At 51.5% G+C, this 14105-nt stretch overlaps 6 protein-coding genes across 6 annotated transcripts; 3 read left to right on the forward strand and 3 right to left on the reverse strand.

Moving 5' to 3' along the window:
* Positions 1 to 459: 459 nt before the first annotated feature.
* On the forward strand, positions 460 to 2855 carry P175DRAFT_0476036 (uncharacterized protein; the record flags this gene model as incomplete). Its single annotated transcript, XM_040895262.1, has 2 exons — positions 460 to 582; positions 688 to 2855. Exons 1-2 carry the CDS (start codon positions 510 to 512, stop codon positions 2853 to 2855), a joined length of 2241 nt encoding a protein of 746 aa, XP_040754943.1. The 5' UTR covers positions 460 to 509.
* A 525-nt stretch (positions 2856 to 3380) lies between these two features.
* P175DRAFT_0177250 (cation diffusion facilitator family transporter) lies at positions 3381 to 5477 on the reverse strand. The gene is made up of 9 exons (XM_040892510.1): positions 5210 to 5477; positions 5110 to 5159; positions 4995 to 5039; positions 4794 to 4941; positions 4662 to 4742; positions 4524 to 4600; positions 4212 to 4449; positions 4048 to 4127; positions 3381 to 3968 (listed from the first exon to the last, which is right to left on the reverse strand). The coding sequence occupies exons 1-9, from the start codon at positions 5289 to 5291 to the stop codon at positions 3585 to 3587; spliced, it is 1185 nt and encodes a 394-aa protein (XP_040754944.1). The 5' UTR covers positions 5292 to 5477; the 3' UTR covers positions 3381 to 3584.
* A 779-nt stretch (positions 5478 to 6256) lies between these two features.
* P175DRAFT_0455502 (glutathione S-transferase) lies at positions 6257 to 7231 on the reverse strand (the record flags this gene model as incomplete). Its single annotated transcript, XM_040894603.1, has 4 exons — positions 6257 to 6482; positions 6552 to 6965; positions 7030 to 7106; positions 7177 to 7231. The coding sequence occupies 4 exons, from the start codon at positions 7226 to 7228 to the stop codon at positions 6258 to 6260; spliced, it is 768 nt and encodes a 255-aa protein (XP_040754945.1).
* A 1157-nt stretch (positions 7232 to 8388) lies between these two features.
* Positions 8389 to 9576, forward strand: P175DRAFT_0522541 (uncharacterized protein; the record flags this gene model as incomplete). The annotated part of the gene is made up of 2 exons (XM_040899265.1): positions 8389 to 8493; positions 8551 to 9576. The coding sequence occupies 2 exons, from the start codon at positions 8389 to 8391 to the stop codon at positions 9514 to 9516; spliced, it is 1071 nt and encodes a 356-aa protein (XP_040754946.1). The 3' UTR covers positions 9517 to 9576.
* Positions 9577 to 9645: 69 nt separating this feature from the next.
* Positions 9646 to 11241, reverse strand: P175DRAFT_0500123 (FAD-dependent oxidoreductase). The gene is made up of 2 exons (XM_040896884.1): positions 11164 to 11241; positions 9646 to 11105 (listed from the first exon to the last, which is right to left on the reverse strand). The coding sequence occupies exons 1-2, from the start codon at positions 11179 to 11181 to the stop codon at positions 9861 to 9863; spliced, it is 1263 nt and encodes a 420-aa protein (XP_040754947.1). The 5' UTR covers positions 11182 to 11241; the 3' UTR covers positions 9646 to 9860.
* An 869-nt stretch (positions 11242 to 12110) lies between these two features.
* On the forward strand, positions 12111 to 13693 carry P175DRAFT_0508222 (cytochrome P450; the record flags this gene model as incomplete). Its single annotated transcript, XM_040898326.1, has 7 exons — positions 12111 to 12211; positions 12268 to 12325; positions 12352 to 12617; positions 12646 to 12708; positions 12772 to 13108; positions 13194 to 13328; positions 13379 to 13693. The coding sequence occupies 7 exons, from the start codon at positions 12111 to 12113 to the stop codon at positions 13691 to 13693; spliced, it is 1275 nt and encodes a 424-aa protein (XP_040754948.1).
* Positions 13694 to 14105: the final 412 nt, after the last annotated feature.

Genomic DNA, 14105 nt, shown 5'->3' on the forward strand with positions numbered 1-14105 from the left:
ACGTGACGTCAAAGATGGTGACATGATCCCCCGGAGCAGTAGCTTGAATTCCAGCCAATAATAACATATGAGCAAGACCGAGAAATGTCCAGAAAAAAGCTACACACAAGTGCTCAACGTCTGGTTCGGCCCAAAAAGGACATGGGATGTTCCCCATATCACATCACATGCAAACTAACGGAACAGGTATTCATTCATCTTCCCACGGGTACGGAGTACAATCCCAAACCTATGGAAAACGGCCAGAACAGTCTATACTTATTTTAATCTAATGACTAGTTACTCGTTAGTCCAAATTTTAGTCGGTGGCTCTTTTCCAGAAGAGAGCCGGTTTCCTATCTAGGCATAGCTCCATCTGATAGAGCGCGTGGATTATAGTTCTTCCGTCCCGGGTGGAGATGGCGGGTCGCACCTCCGAACCACACAGCGTCCTACTACTCTTACGACTCCGCAAGTTGGGTTCTATTCGATACTGGATTCTCTGCTAAAGACTTATCTTTGATAACAGAATGGAGGAAGCAATCGCGGAGCTACGGCGTCAGCTTGAGGAACAAAAAACGCTCCGAGAAGCAGCAGAGCGTCGTGAGGAGGAACAGAGACAAGCACGAGAACAGGAGAAGAAAGCGCGAGAAGAGGCAGAGCGTCGTGAGGAGGAACAGAGACAAGCACGAGAACAGGAGAAGAAAGCGCGAGAAGAGGAGGAGAAAGCGCGAGAAGAGGCAGAACGGCGAGTGCAGCCCAATACACTATTCAGCCTCCTTGATCGCTGCCACAATTCTCTATCTCTAGCAATCCAAGTTGAGACGGATGCGACCCTCTTGACCCAGGGCTACGCGACCGACCCTGTCAACCGACTTTACCCCAAGCAGGTTATCCCCTGGCCTGACTTCCCCCAACTCCAAGAGCAAGTCTGGCAGAAGTTCGAACGCACAGCTAACTTTACCTCGCGTCCGCTCTTTCCTTCTAATACCCAAATCGATTATGTCTTGACAAATATCCAGAATAAGCGAATTTATTCAGAAGCGTCCCTTCGAAATTTCGAGCGAGACACGGTAGATAACTTTGTTGAACAAATTATTAATGCATTACGAGACGATGAACCACTTCGACGTGAATTTGGCATTCAGGGACGCGTCTCCTTCTATGACCACGAGACCCCAGAGGAGGCTTCGTTGGAAAACAGTTTGGAACAGATGAATATCCAGAACGCGCGCGCCCCCCAACGACTAGCGGTCACTAGACGTGGGAAAGGTAGAGGAAGAGGAGGGGGAACCGCGCAGAGAGAGACGAGGGCTGGCACCGCCCGAAGACGCAATCGCCGTGCCGACCAATTCTGTGTGCATGTCATGGCCAACGAGCGACAAAAGCCGGTGTTTGCAGTCGAGTTCAAAGCGCTGCACAAGGTAACAATCCCTGAATTGGTGGCCGGTTTACATCCAATGAATCTGGCTCGCGATGTCATTGATCAGGAAGGCGACACGTTTGAGTTTTATGCTACCCACCTCATTGCAGCCGTGGTTACCCAGATATTCTCATACATGATCGACAGTGGAGTTCAATATGGCTATATCTGCACAGGAGAGGCTTTTGTTTTTCTTCATATCCCGAAGAATGATCCTACAGTCGTTCAGTACTACTTGTGTATCCCGAATCAAGACGTGCAGGCGGACAATGAATGGCATCTTCACCGGACTGCCATCGGTCAAGTGCTCGCGTTCGCCCTCCAAGCGCTAGCCGTCGAAGCCCCATCTCAGGAGTGGTACGATACAGCAAATGAGAAGCTATCAACTTGGGAGGTTGAATATCTAGATATCTTGCGTCTTATTCCTGAAACTATTCGCAAAGACCCGCCGGCCTCTAATTACCGACCCTCGCACTGGAAACAAGAGCCGAAAGCACACCACACACGATCCCGTGCTCGTTGTCAACCAGGCATATCCACTCCGCAGCACTCATCTACTGAGGGCAGTGACAACGATGAAGAATCGCATTCACCATCTACTGAGGCAGCGGCGCGCAGCCGGTCGAGTCGCAGTCAAAGCAACAACCGTCAATCGACCAAGGGAAAAGAGAGGACACGAGCGGGCCAGGACAAAAAACAGACTTCTCAAAAGGACAGGCAGTCTACACGGCCCTACTGCAGCATTGCCTGCATTCGCGGCATGGTCAACCGAGACACTCTGGATAAAGAATGCCCCAACTGGAGGCACCATGGTGGCCAGAGACACTCAATGGGCCCGCGTGAGTTCACGCGCCAGCTCCACCTTCAACTTGTCCGAGATCGAACCCGTGGGTTTGAACCGCTGCATATTCGTGGTCGAACAGGCTACCTTATAAAAGCGACCCTTCTATCACACGGATATACTGTGATCATTAAGGCTACCACGGCACAGAAACAGCATCTTCTTCAGGCAGAAGTGGACAATTATCGCCGTCTCCGGAGCCTTCAGGGACAACAGATCCCTGTCTGCCTTGGGACCTTCACCCCACGAATTACATATTGGTACCATGGCGAATTAATGGCGCAGATGATGATTCTGAGCTGGTCTGGGACGCGCCTTCAACATGTCATCAATAAGGAGAACTCCGCTCTCTTCCACCGGAAGCGCCAGAAAGCTCTGGCCGTGCTTCGGTCACACGGCGTTATCCACGGCGACAGTGAGTGGCGTAATATGCTATGGGACGAGTTAGGTGGTCGTTTGATGGTCATTGACTTGGAGGACGTGAGATGGTTGAAGGGGCCTCGAGCTCTAGAATCACTTTCTCCCAATACATGGAATGGTCGTCGCACCAGTGGAGGAGAACAGGCAACGGCTCTTGACCAGCAGACCAGGAAAAATTCCGTCTACGCATGACGAACCTCAACCCGCGTGAACCACCCAGTCATGTCTGAGCCCTCGGATCATTGGGTAAGAGAGAGGGAGGTATTTCTTTCATATCAGCGCTACCGCTCAACCATATGCCATGAATCAGCGAAACCCCAGGACTCTTAGCTGCTGCATGGGACAAGGAGCTGATTTGTCTCATTTGTGCCTTTCCTGTGCTCTGCCCAGATGTTAATTTCCCGCGCTCGGGGAATTCCCAGCGTTCGTTCGCACATACTCTGGCCTCTAGATTTTCAAGGCCTGTCCTGAAATTCATGCATCTTAATTTTTGCCGATATCTGTATTTCAACATGATAGAAAGGAGAATACTAAGTCATGTCACATTGAATAGAAATAATGACAAATTCCCGAAGGAGCGGCTATATTATCTTAGTTCAATATTATCAGCTTGACAGATTAGTATCCAGAGGGCACGGCCGATCCCTCAAGAGTATCGCGGAAGGCCTGGTCGGCAGCCAAGACGGTCTGTGGTATTATGGGAAGGAGTTGGCTTGATTTTATGGGATTCAGAGGGTTCTCTGTATGTATGTATGTATGTATGTGCATCTGTATCTAGATCCAGTTCTTGGAAAAAGGAGGTAATTACTTGAATGATATGAACCATATAATAACTAGTTATAGTCCCGTGATTATAAAGAAACAAGTTTCAGTGGTATATAGTTATACTGGCACAACTGCACTTACGTATCACAGAGCATCTTACCCCGAACTGCTGCAGCATGCGTACCACTCGCAGCTACTCCTGCAGTTCACCAGACACCTCGAGACCGTCTTTCGGGGAGTTTCTGTCTCTGACAGGGCAACATGGCGGTGCTTGACCTGGTGCATGTTGGTCGGGATTGTGGCATTGACATCCACGACATCGATGCTGGTAACGCCGCTGCTCGGCGCGGAGTCCGCGTACTCGGGCTGCAGAGTTGTCGAGTGGATCCCGTAAGCATGGAAGCATTCGTTGATGATTTTTGCCGTCTGCATGAAATCGCCGACCAGGTCGTCGGATACCACGAGGTGAGCGGAGGCCAGGGCTTTTTGTTGATTCAGGCGCCAGATATGCAGTTCGTGGACGGATTCAACGCCGGGAATCTAGTGGAGCTTTTCATGAGGTTGTTTTCTTCCCCTTTTTTGGGGGGCCGTCGGGTGGGTCAAGGACGAACCAACTTACGGCTTCAAGGTCATGTTTGACATCCTCGGGGTCGAGGCCGAGAGGGACGCTTTGGAGCAGAATAGCCCCGGTTTTGCGGACTATTGCCACGTACGTCCGTTCAAGTTAGCCAGGCCCGCCCGGGTAACTAGAGGGTGTGGAAATCCACGGGGGGGAACACAAACCCAGAGGCAGAGAGGATAGCAGAATCACGAACGAGATTCCCATGCTCACGGCTGGATCCGCATAGTATCTCCCCTCGTAGTCCGCTTTCCAGATAACCACGGCAGCGATTATGACGCCAATGTTGTTGATTGCGTCTCCAATCACATGAACGAGAACGCCCATCATTCCGAGATCGTGGCCGGTTTTGTTGGACTGCGGTTTCACGTTGTGTCGGTGTTCGGTGTGGGAGCACGCGGCCTGAAGGGGGCAAATATTAGTTTGTGTGCGAAGCTCACTTCAATGCAATTGAGGGGAAACAATCGATGCTTTACCAATGAGAGAGATTCCGAGCGCGCAGAAATCTCTTCGCCGTGATCGGCGGCTTCCGTGCCATGGCCGTGATCATGTTCTGTCCCTATATTAGATCGTGTCGTGCCTGGGGGGAGGGGTTCGTCTGAGGCCAAACTGACCATGGAGAAACACCCCGCTGACAATATTGAGACCTAGCCCGACGCATCCAATAATCAAGACCAACTTGGGGTTTTCGAGTTCTACCTAATGTCAGCGACGGGTGTGTCGGTTTCTGTACTGGGGTGCTATACTTTGCAGCGATATAAAACGATCGATTGATTGCAGGAAGATGCTGATTCCAAGGGACAGCAGGAAAACACCATTGAAGAAGGCTCCCAGTAGCGGGGCTCTTTGCCATCCAAATGACAGCTCTTTGGGGTGCTTGCTTCTTTGTGAAATCTAGATTGATGTTAACTAGACATGGACACTGCGGAGGTAGACGCTGCCCTAACCTTCAAGGCCGTGAATGCCACGAGAAACCCGATGAGATCGTTGAGCTAGATGGCGGATATTAATTCTTCGTTTTTCCAGCTGGGAGTCTCGGGCATATTCATGAATGAGACTAACATAATGGAAAGCATCTGCAACCAGAGCAAGAGAATGAGTGTAGAAACCCACTAAGTTTCGTCAGAATTTGTCCTTGACAGACCCATAGCGACTACAGTACCTGAGATCTCTGCTAGGAAGAAAGAAGCAGAAATACTGATCACTAGCATCAAGCGATGCTCACGAGTAATGTGCAAAACCATTTTGGTCGGATTAACAGTAGACGAAGAGAGAATTTCTTTAAACCAGGATTCAATTGTCTATCATTGAGACGATCGATAATGATAATTGAGATATATTGCCCGGAAGAAGACCACCATCGGGGAGTTCTTTCAATATCCATCACCGGGGGATACAAGACGCACAAAAAAAAAAGTGCGTAGCGAGACCAATAACCACTGCCTGGCGATCTCTCAATCTAGAACCGTCCGGAAACCCCAGCCCGACATCATTTCCCCGAATATCCTAGTAAACCCGTCAATCACGAGTCAACAGGTGGCGATTATCTCCTGTTTGTACGGCACGCTGACACACTAGCCCAGAGGGAACATCATTGTTTGACAGAGCGAAAAAAAAATGCCTCAATGGAGACGGAAACCGTGGAGTGTTGTCAGGCAGCAGCGGGGATATTCCACCGTAATCGGACCTCGTTTAGACAACCACAAATGGAGAGTGACTCATTCTGGACGGGAAAAAAACCACGGCGAAAGTCAGGTGATGTTCCGGAGGTCCGATGCTTTGTCAGCCGGTTCGGTTTAGAGTGATGGGAAGTGAGAGTGAGAGTGCGATGTCTGGGTCCTGGTTAGTAGGATAGGAGTCAGTTAGCAGGATAATAAGACCAGGAATCATTCAGGTATGCAGGAATCATTCAGGTATGTCCTGGAGCAGCGTTGGCAACCGGCCGGAAATGAGGGATGAGCCAAGTAAGAGATGCGAAGGACAGCATACGAAGCCCTAAATGGTGGAATTCCGACTACTCAAAAGGAAGAGTGGAAGGAAAGAGTTCAAGAGAGGTGAGAAGGAGAGAAGAAGGTGAGGTTGGGGAAAATGGTTTTATTTGACTCGAGAGGGTATGAGGACCTTGGGAGAAACCCATTGGGATCCCTGGTTAGTCAGCCTCGCACATCTAAATTAACTAATTCCCTACAGAGAGAGAAGTAACTACTTTCTTAGTGACGCAGAAATGTCCAGTCCTCTGGGATAGTCGTATAGCTAATATCATCCTGACCACGGAACATGTCCTCATACTTTTCAATCCGCGTTTCGGGCCGCTCAACTTGCTGGTAATAGCGGTGGATTATCTTGCGCATCGAGGGGTTATTCCACATGGTCTCCATCCACTTCAAGGCCTCTGGGGTGGCAGTGTCAAGAGGGAGATTATAGGTGCGGAAACGCTGTGCAGGGTCAGTCTGCATCAAACCCGGGATTCGAGCTATTGATCGTGGTCAAAAATGGTTACATACCCAGAGAACAGGCCAGAAAAACGCGTCCGCAATGCTAAATCCTCCAAACAAGAATCCTTCGTCCTTCTGACCAAGCTCCGCCAGACGAGCTTGAGTGGCTTTGCGCGCGTTCTCCCAAATAGTAAGGATCCGGGTGATTTCTTTTCTGGCTTGCTCCGAGACCGGGATATTTCCGTGGTACTGCGCAATAAAGTTGGTCGCGTAGGCGTTTCTAATGGCGCTGAATCCAGAGTGCATCTCAGCTGCAGCGCTGCGGGCCAAGGCCCTCAGTTTCCTGTCCCGTGGCCAGAGGGCCAGATCGGGGTTTGTCTCGGCGAGAAACTCGCAAATGGCGAGAGAGTCATTGATTCGAAGATTGCCGAGAGACCGGCATTCTAGTAATGGGACGAGTCCGGAGTGAGACACATCGCGAACCTGCCTCCGTTAATATCTACCCAGCCGCAATAGGGAACATCGGGATTGCCGAGGGTCAATGTACATCTTCAAGCCGGATTATTTGTGCGGTGTACGGGATGCGGAAGTATTCCAAAACGGTTTCGACGCGTGCAGTCCAGCCTTGAGATCGAGTAAGTATTAATCCTAGTCGTAGCGACGACAGTAGTTAACTGTCAACTTAGGTGCCTACTAGAATACCGAGTGAAGGTTCCAATGAGGTGAAAATCCGGCTGGTTAGTCATTTTGTCTGATTCTCGAGGATAACTATCGAAATGAATTGACAAGGGGATGAAGGCACACGAGAGAGAGAAATTTTGCGCCGTGACTCACGTATCCAAGGAACGGTGGAACCGATCCAAATGATGACAGCCACAGGGTCCATCCAGTTGGAATTCTTCACGGCTCGTATTGGATACCATCGCATATCTTCGAGAATCTACCGCATTGGAAGCCTCGCTTTTTTGGCTCCAGGTTGATGAATGCTAATTGCCGTAGTTAACTCATAAAACGGTGGAAGGGCTTGGTTTAACTCGCTGTTCTGGCCCGGACTGAAGGAATTGTGATCTATTTCCCTCGGTGTGAGAGTGCATACAGTTCACTTATCGTACGCATATCGTGTTCTATAAGCCATTTATAACCTGTTATGATCCCAGATTAGGGCTCAACGGAGATGCGAATTACACAAAGCAGTTACATCATACATCACAGAATAGACACCAGTCCAATCGCCCTCGGAATACACATCAAGAGAAAAATGCTAATTCAATACGATATGATTTGTGACACAGGACTCCCAAGACCAATGTGCCATTGATTCCGTGACTTTAACCTCCTGCTAATTGGAACTACTCGTTTGGGATTTAGAATGAATGTATCTCATGGAGAACAATCATTGCATTGCCCCTAGCTTGAAGGCTAGACCATAGCTCCCAGCCCCCTTCTGCTATCCCATGTCCGGTTCTCTGGGCCAGGTATAGACTTTAACTCTTCATCCTCCATGATTCGGCCAAACCAGACGTGAACTTTAATTACAGTTCAGAGAATCTAGAAGATGTGCTGCCTTTTGGTTATTCGACAGGAATATCGTCGCCTAATACATGTATAGTTCCCTCCAAATTCATATCGACCAGAGTAGAGCACAGGGCAAGGATATCCTACTCCAACAGGGGCTACAGAGGCATCTACTTGAAATACATCAGTCAGAGCAGCAAGCAACTCAAGAAATCCCTGTGGAGACCATACGCACCGGTAAAGGTTGTCCCAACGGAACAGGCTTGATAAAGTTTTGGGATCCGTGGCGCTGGAATACAAGAGTCATCCGAGATTTGGCCTTAAAGAGGACCAGCTCCCAATTTCAATCAGGCAGTTTTTTGCGGGTTTGGAAATCAAGTTCAAATTGAACATGGCTGCAGCGTGGCCTTATGGCGCGGCCAGATTCAAGGGTAAGTCCCCGAACAGCTCCCTGGGGATCGGAAAACAGTCCTATTTACACTTCCAGGGTCCTGGGGTATTTTCTAGTTCTCTGTAGGGGTCCAGGAAGATCATCACTCTCTTTGTCTTACAGGTTGGATGTATCTCTTCACAGCTTTCCTGTCATGCTTCCCTCCTCATGGCAGGTTCCCAAACTGCCAGTGAAACTACTGGGTTCACCGTCAACCAGGTAGAGAAATACATAGTCACGGCTTTTGTTGGCATCGCGTGGTATAATGCGATCGAACTCGTCATCCTCTGCCTGGCGACCTTTAAACGGTATGAGGGCACATACTTCTGGAGCCTGCTCATCACCTCCCTCAGCATCATACCCTACTGTCTGGGGTTCATTCTGTTCTTTTTTGTTGCCGGGATCTCGCCCTACATACCAGTCACTTTGATCGTATTGAGCTGGTATTGTACGGTGACGGGCCATTCAGTCGTCTTGTGGTCGCGACTGCATCTCGTCCTCCAGAAACCGAAGGTGCTCCGATGGATTATTTATCTGATTGTTTTCGACGCGATCATCCTGCAGATTCCGATCACGGTCTTGCTGTACGGAGCCCTGACGCCGGGCAACACCGCCTTTTCCCACGGCTATAGCATCATGGAACATATCCAGTTGATCGGCTTCTGCTTGCAGGAATCTTTGATCTCCGGCCTGTATATCTGGGAAACCTTCAAACTCCTGCGTCTCCGCCCCTCGCGCCCGAACCGACGGATCCTGTCTCAGCTGCTCGCGATTAATATTGTGGTTTTGGTCTTCGATGTGGCTGTGGTCGCGATTGAATACGCAGGCAAATACGGTCTCCAGGTCGTGTTCAAGCCGGTTGCGTACAGCATCAAGCTGAGACTGGAATACGCGATCCTCGGCCGGTTGGTCTTGATCGCTACGAGTGCCTGTTCGGAATCAGATCCGATGGAGTCCAGCGTGCAGACCGTCCTCAATCCTGCTTTATCTCGGCCAACGACTAGCGATCGAGATCCGAGCTCCGCAGAAGAAGAGGGTGAATGGCGCCAGGATGAAACGGATCTGTCGTCAATCTCTCGGATGGATTGAGGGATGGGGGGGGGCGGATTCATATTCACGACCTGGTATAATAAAATCACTGAATAAAATCCAAAAGATGTACACTTGAAGGAACTACCTGTAAATTAATATAGATTAGAAAATAACAACTGTCAATTCCGACATTAGAAGCAATTCAACTCACTCTAGATACCAGCCATTCAGTTCTATAACTTCATCTACTTAGGTTGATCTCTTAGGCCCGAGTTATTGTGCGCCCAATACCATATGTAAGTAGTACATGGCGGATACCTGGATTTGTCGAGCACAATAACTAGTTATGTCTTGTATGCTATGCATTATTCATCTATGTAATTCAGGGCGCATTTGCAGGTCTAAAAGTCCTGCGTCTCGATATCATATTCCAGGTAACCCTGGCCAAATCCCCTGGCATCAAGTCCCAGCCAGTTGTATGCCAGTAAGCCACTCTTGATGGCCACCTCCTTCATCCAAAGCCCCCAGGGACCGGTGCGCTTCCTCAGATCGCGATTCGCCTGCGCCTTCTGCACCATCTCTTTGATCCGCGGGCGTCGAACCGCCTGAAACCTCCGCGACATCTCGTCCAGAGAGGCCGTGCGGTCTGCCAGGAGCCGCGAGAGGGCGAACACGTCCTCCATGGCCATGGACACTCCCTGGCCCGCATGCGGCGACATCGCATGCGCCGCGTCTCCCAGCAAAACGGCGCGGCCTCGACTCCATCTTCCGTCCGGGGGCAGGTGGTAGACGGGGAAAAAGTGGATTGTATCCGTGAGTTCCACCACGGTCCGCAGGGTTTCTCCCCAGTGGCCCTTGACATCCTTGAGGGTCTCGAGGAGAATGGACTGGAAGTTTGCCACGGCGTCCCGGCGACGGACTTCCCACCCATCGCGCGTATCCTCGGATTCCTCGATGGGGGTCTCGCGCGAGAAGAACCAGAAGAGCTCGTCGCCCGATGGCGTGCAGGGCGTCAATGCGAAGAGGCCATCGGGCGTGAATGTGGCATTCAGCCCCGGGTTGGGCCGCAGGTGTTCGGGCAGTGAGCTCGTGGACAGTAAAGAAAACGAGCCCGCGATCCCCGTGTACTCGGGTTGGGCGTCGGGGTCCACGTACCGCGTGCGCACCGCCGAGTGAATCCCATCGCAGCCGATCAAGATGTCGGCGGAGTCTTCGGTCCCGTCGGAGAACGAGGCGGTAATGGTATCTTCGGCTTCGCGGATGCGGACGATACGTTTCCCGAACGCAAGGGGGATGCCGGCGTTTTGCACCGCTTCGACCATCACGTCGACAATATCTCCGCGTTTGATGCGCATGTACCCGAATCCTGTCTTCTCCGCGGCATGATTCATCCAGTCCGCCTCACCCAGCATGCTTCCTTGGGAGGAATGCAGGATCAGTTGCGAGTCCAGTGACCCTCGCGCCGCGAGCGACTGGTAGACCCCTAGGCGATCAAGCAACCGCAGTCCGTTGCTGGGGATCCCGATCGCACCGCCAATAGTAGTTGGCTCCGGGCGCAGCTCGTAAATAGTACATTGGATATTGTTTTTCTGGTGTAGCCGGAGCGCTGTCGCGAGCCCAGCCGGTCCGCCGCCGATAATAATGGCCTCCAAGGACGTCGTTAACACGCTTCCATGAAAACCTCTGCGGATGGGCCAACCCTACCTTTTTGATTGCCGGCATTATCGTTGAGTGTGTTTGGACTGTAATTGTTTCCTCCCAAGCAGTAGGAGTTACGTCCACTTTATATCCTCCAAAAAAAACCCTCAGCATCATATGTGAGGGCTAACTTGGGTACCCACTTGGTGCGTCATGGAAGAGCCAGGAATGGTATACTCTTCGCGGTTTTGAAACCCCCGAAACGGGATCCTAAACAAAATGCTCGGGAAATTCCTCGGTTTAAGAATAGGGTAGTTGGGTCTCTCCTTTTGTCATCTTCCTAGCACATCCAGGCATTAGAGTATGTGTCGAGTACGGAGGACATCGTTGCCGATACAATGATTCAAGACAACGAAGAGCTTTCTAAATTCAAACTAGCGTGTGCGATCAATCGCTTTATGCAGCACATTCATCTCATCCGTGATTTAGCCAGAGGAGCCAGATTTGGCGGAATCGGGGTTGCCCAAAGAGCTGCCCAGGTGCGGATTACAGGCAAGCGATGAAGAGGAACCATGCGGATGCAAAGAGAGATGTACAGCTGCACTACAGCTGCCATTGACTATGGTACGGAGGATCTCTGTATCTCTATCCTTCGGGGCATTCCTCGTCGCTCCCTCTGATCACGAAACCCTAACCGCCCACGAGTCCATCTCGGGTTCTTGTAACCATGGCGATTTCAATTCAGCCCATATTTTTGTAAATCCATTGGACATGACAGTGGGTATTCTTAGTGCTCTAGAGTCTACGGAGTACTCCGTCTCTAAACCTCTCTTAGCTTCCGTTCAACACGAAGCCACCAATGATATACAACCGGATTGTGATTGCGAAGCTCGCCATGGCCCACATCATTCCAACTTGCAGCTGCGGACAGGGGATTTATTCATCCTCTAAGCTGGTTCTCGCCAGCGCAGTGGTGGCTCTAGGGTACGCCCTGAGTCGATCACCGAAACGGGATGCCCGCGAACCCCCCGCAGTGGGCGGGCAGCAGCATCCCCTTTATAGGACACCTGGTGGGATTGTTACAGCCCGGGATAGGGTATTTTGGGATTTTAGCGTACGTTAGCTCTCTGGGAGTTGGCATTATGAGGAGAGGCTCTAACCGTCCCCCAGTGAAAAGCATCCGTATCCCATCTTCTCCTTGGACCTGATATTGAGCAAAATCTATCTGGTCACGTCCCCGGGTCTCTGCTCCAGGCAATCCAGCGCAACAATAAGACCATCACTTTTGATCCATTCATCACCTTCACCGCGGAGCGCATTGCAGGAATCCATGGCTCCTCGCTCAATTTATTACGCGAGAAGCGGGCTGGCGGTCATGGACTGAACCAGGCAGTCGTGCACGCCATGCACCCGACGCTCACGGGCCGATCGCTCGATCGTATGAATGAGCGGATGGCGCGCCGGCTATGTCCGCTCATTGATGAGCTGGCGCATTGCAAGACCGTGGATCTCTACGCCTGGTGCTCTCGTACAATCACCGCAGCTAAGCACGGATGCGTCGTATGGGCCGTTGAACCCTTATCAGGATCGAAAGATTGCAGATGCGTTTTGGTCGGTATTTGTTCCCTTGATAGTAAAAAAAAAAAAAAACAACCCCAAGCTTATCCGATCCAGGGCCTTTGAAACCCATCTCAGCCCCGTGCTGGCGAACTTCCTCCCCTGGATCACAGCGCGCACCGCCTGGAAAGGCCGCGAGACCGCCGTCGCCGCACTGGTAAAGTACTTCGAGCGCCATGGGCACCAAGGAGGCTCCGAGCTCACGCAAGTCCGATGGCGGACCATGCACGAAGCCGGACTGCCCGTGGAGGATATCGCGCGGGCAGAGGTTTCCATGGCGCTGGGGCTGCTCTCCAACACCGCCCCAGCGAGCTTCTGGATCCTCTACGACCTCTACTCGCGCCCCGCACTGCTGCAGGAGATCCGACGGGAAATCCAAGCCCATGCGCTTCGCGTCAACCCGGACTCCACCACACACACACATCATCGATATCTCCGCGCTGCGCGATGGCTGCCCGCTCCTCGTGTCGACGGTCCAGGAGATCCTGCGCACGCGGTCGACCACCGCGCCAACGCGCATCGCCACGCAGGATGTCCTCGTCGCAGACAAATACCTTCTCCAAGCCGGCGCCGTGATCAACATGCCCGGGCCGTCTCTCGGTCGCCACAATGACGTCTGGGGGGGGGGACCGCGGGCGAATTTGATCCGCGGCGCTTCATCAAGTCAGAGACGAACAACCCCCGGCGCACGGGGGGGTTTATGGCGTTCGGGGTCTCGCCGGTCATCTGTCCCGGGCGTCATTTTGCCAGTGCGGAGATTTTGGGAACCGTGGCCATGGTGGTTTTGCGATTTGATTTGGTCCCTGTGGAAGGCGTGTGGCCGGTGCCCAGGACCCATTCTATGGCCATTGCGTCTATCATGTGCCCGCTGAAAGACCCGTTCAACATGAGAGTTTCCCCGCGCCAGGAGTATGATGGTGTACGCTGGGATTGCGAGGTCAGGGAAGGCACTGGAGGGTTTAATTTGATGGTTGGATAGTCCGTGTACAGTCTTACGCTCCTTGTGAATTTCAATAACTTGTACATACGGGAAAGATACGCGAATGTCCTGAACAATACATTGTCTAGAATTGAGTCAAGGCGAGAGAGAGGCAGGAAACTAAACCAAGCCTCAGCCAATAGTTAAACAAGATTATTAAAATCTTCTCCGGATTCCCCAGTCTTTTAACAGGACCGCGGATCAGGCAGTGCCCGACACATCCGCCATTGGTTCACCAAAAGTCCGGCTTGGGACGAAGCAATGCACAGCGGGCATCTTGGGAGCCGTTGAACTCCCCGCAGGAGCGTCTACTGGAACCCTAATGGGCGTCGAGTGAACTGACTCCTCATCCAGCCTATGGGTTGATCTTTTTGATCAGCCAATCAATGGCTTGATTGGCTATCCTATGAAA

This window comes from Aspergillus ochraceoroseus (assembly GCF_002846915.1).
Source record: "Aspergillus ochraceoroseus IBT 24754 chromosome Unknown P175scaffold_2, whole genome shotgun sequence".
Classification (NCBI taxonomy): domain Eukaryota; kingdom Fungi; phylum Ascomycota; class Eurotiomycetes; order Eurotiales; family Aspergillaceae; genus Aspergillus; species Aspergillus ochraceoroseus.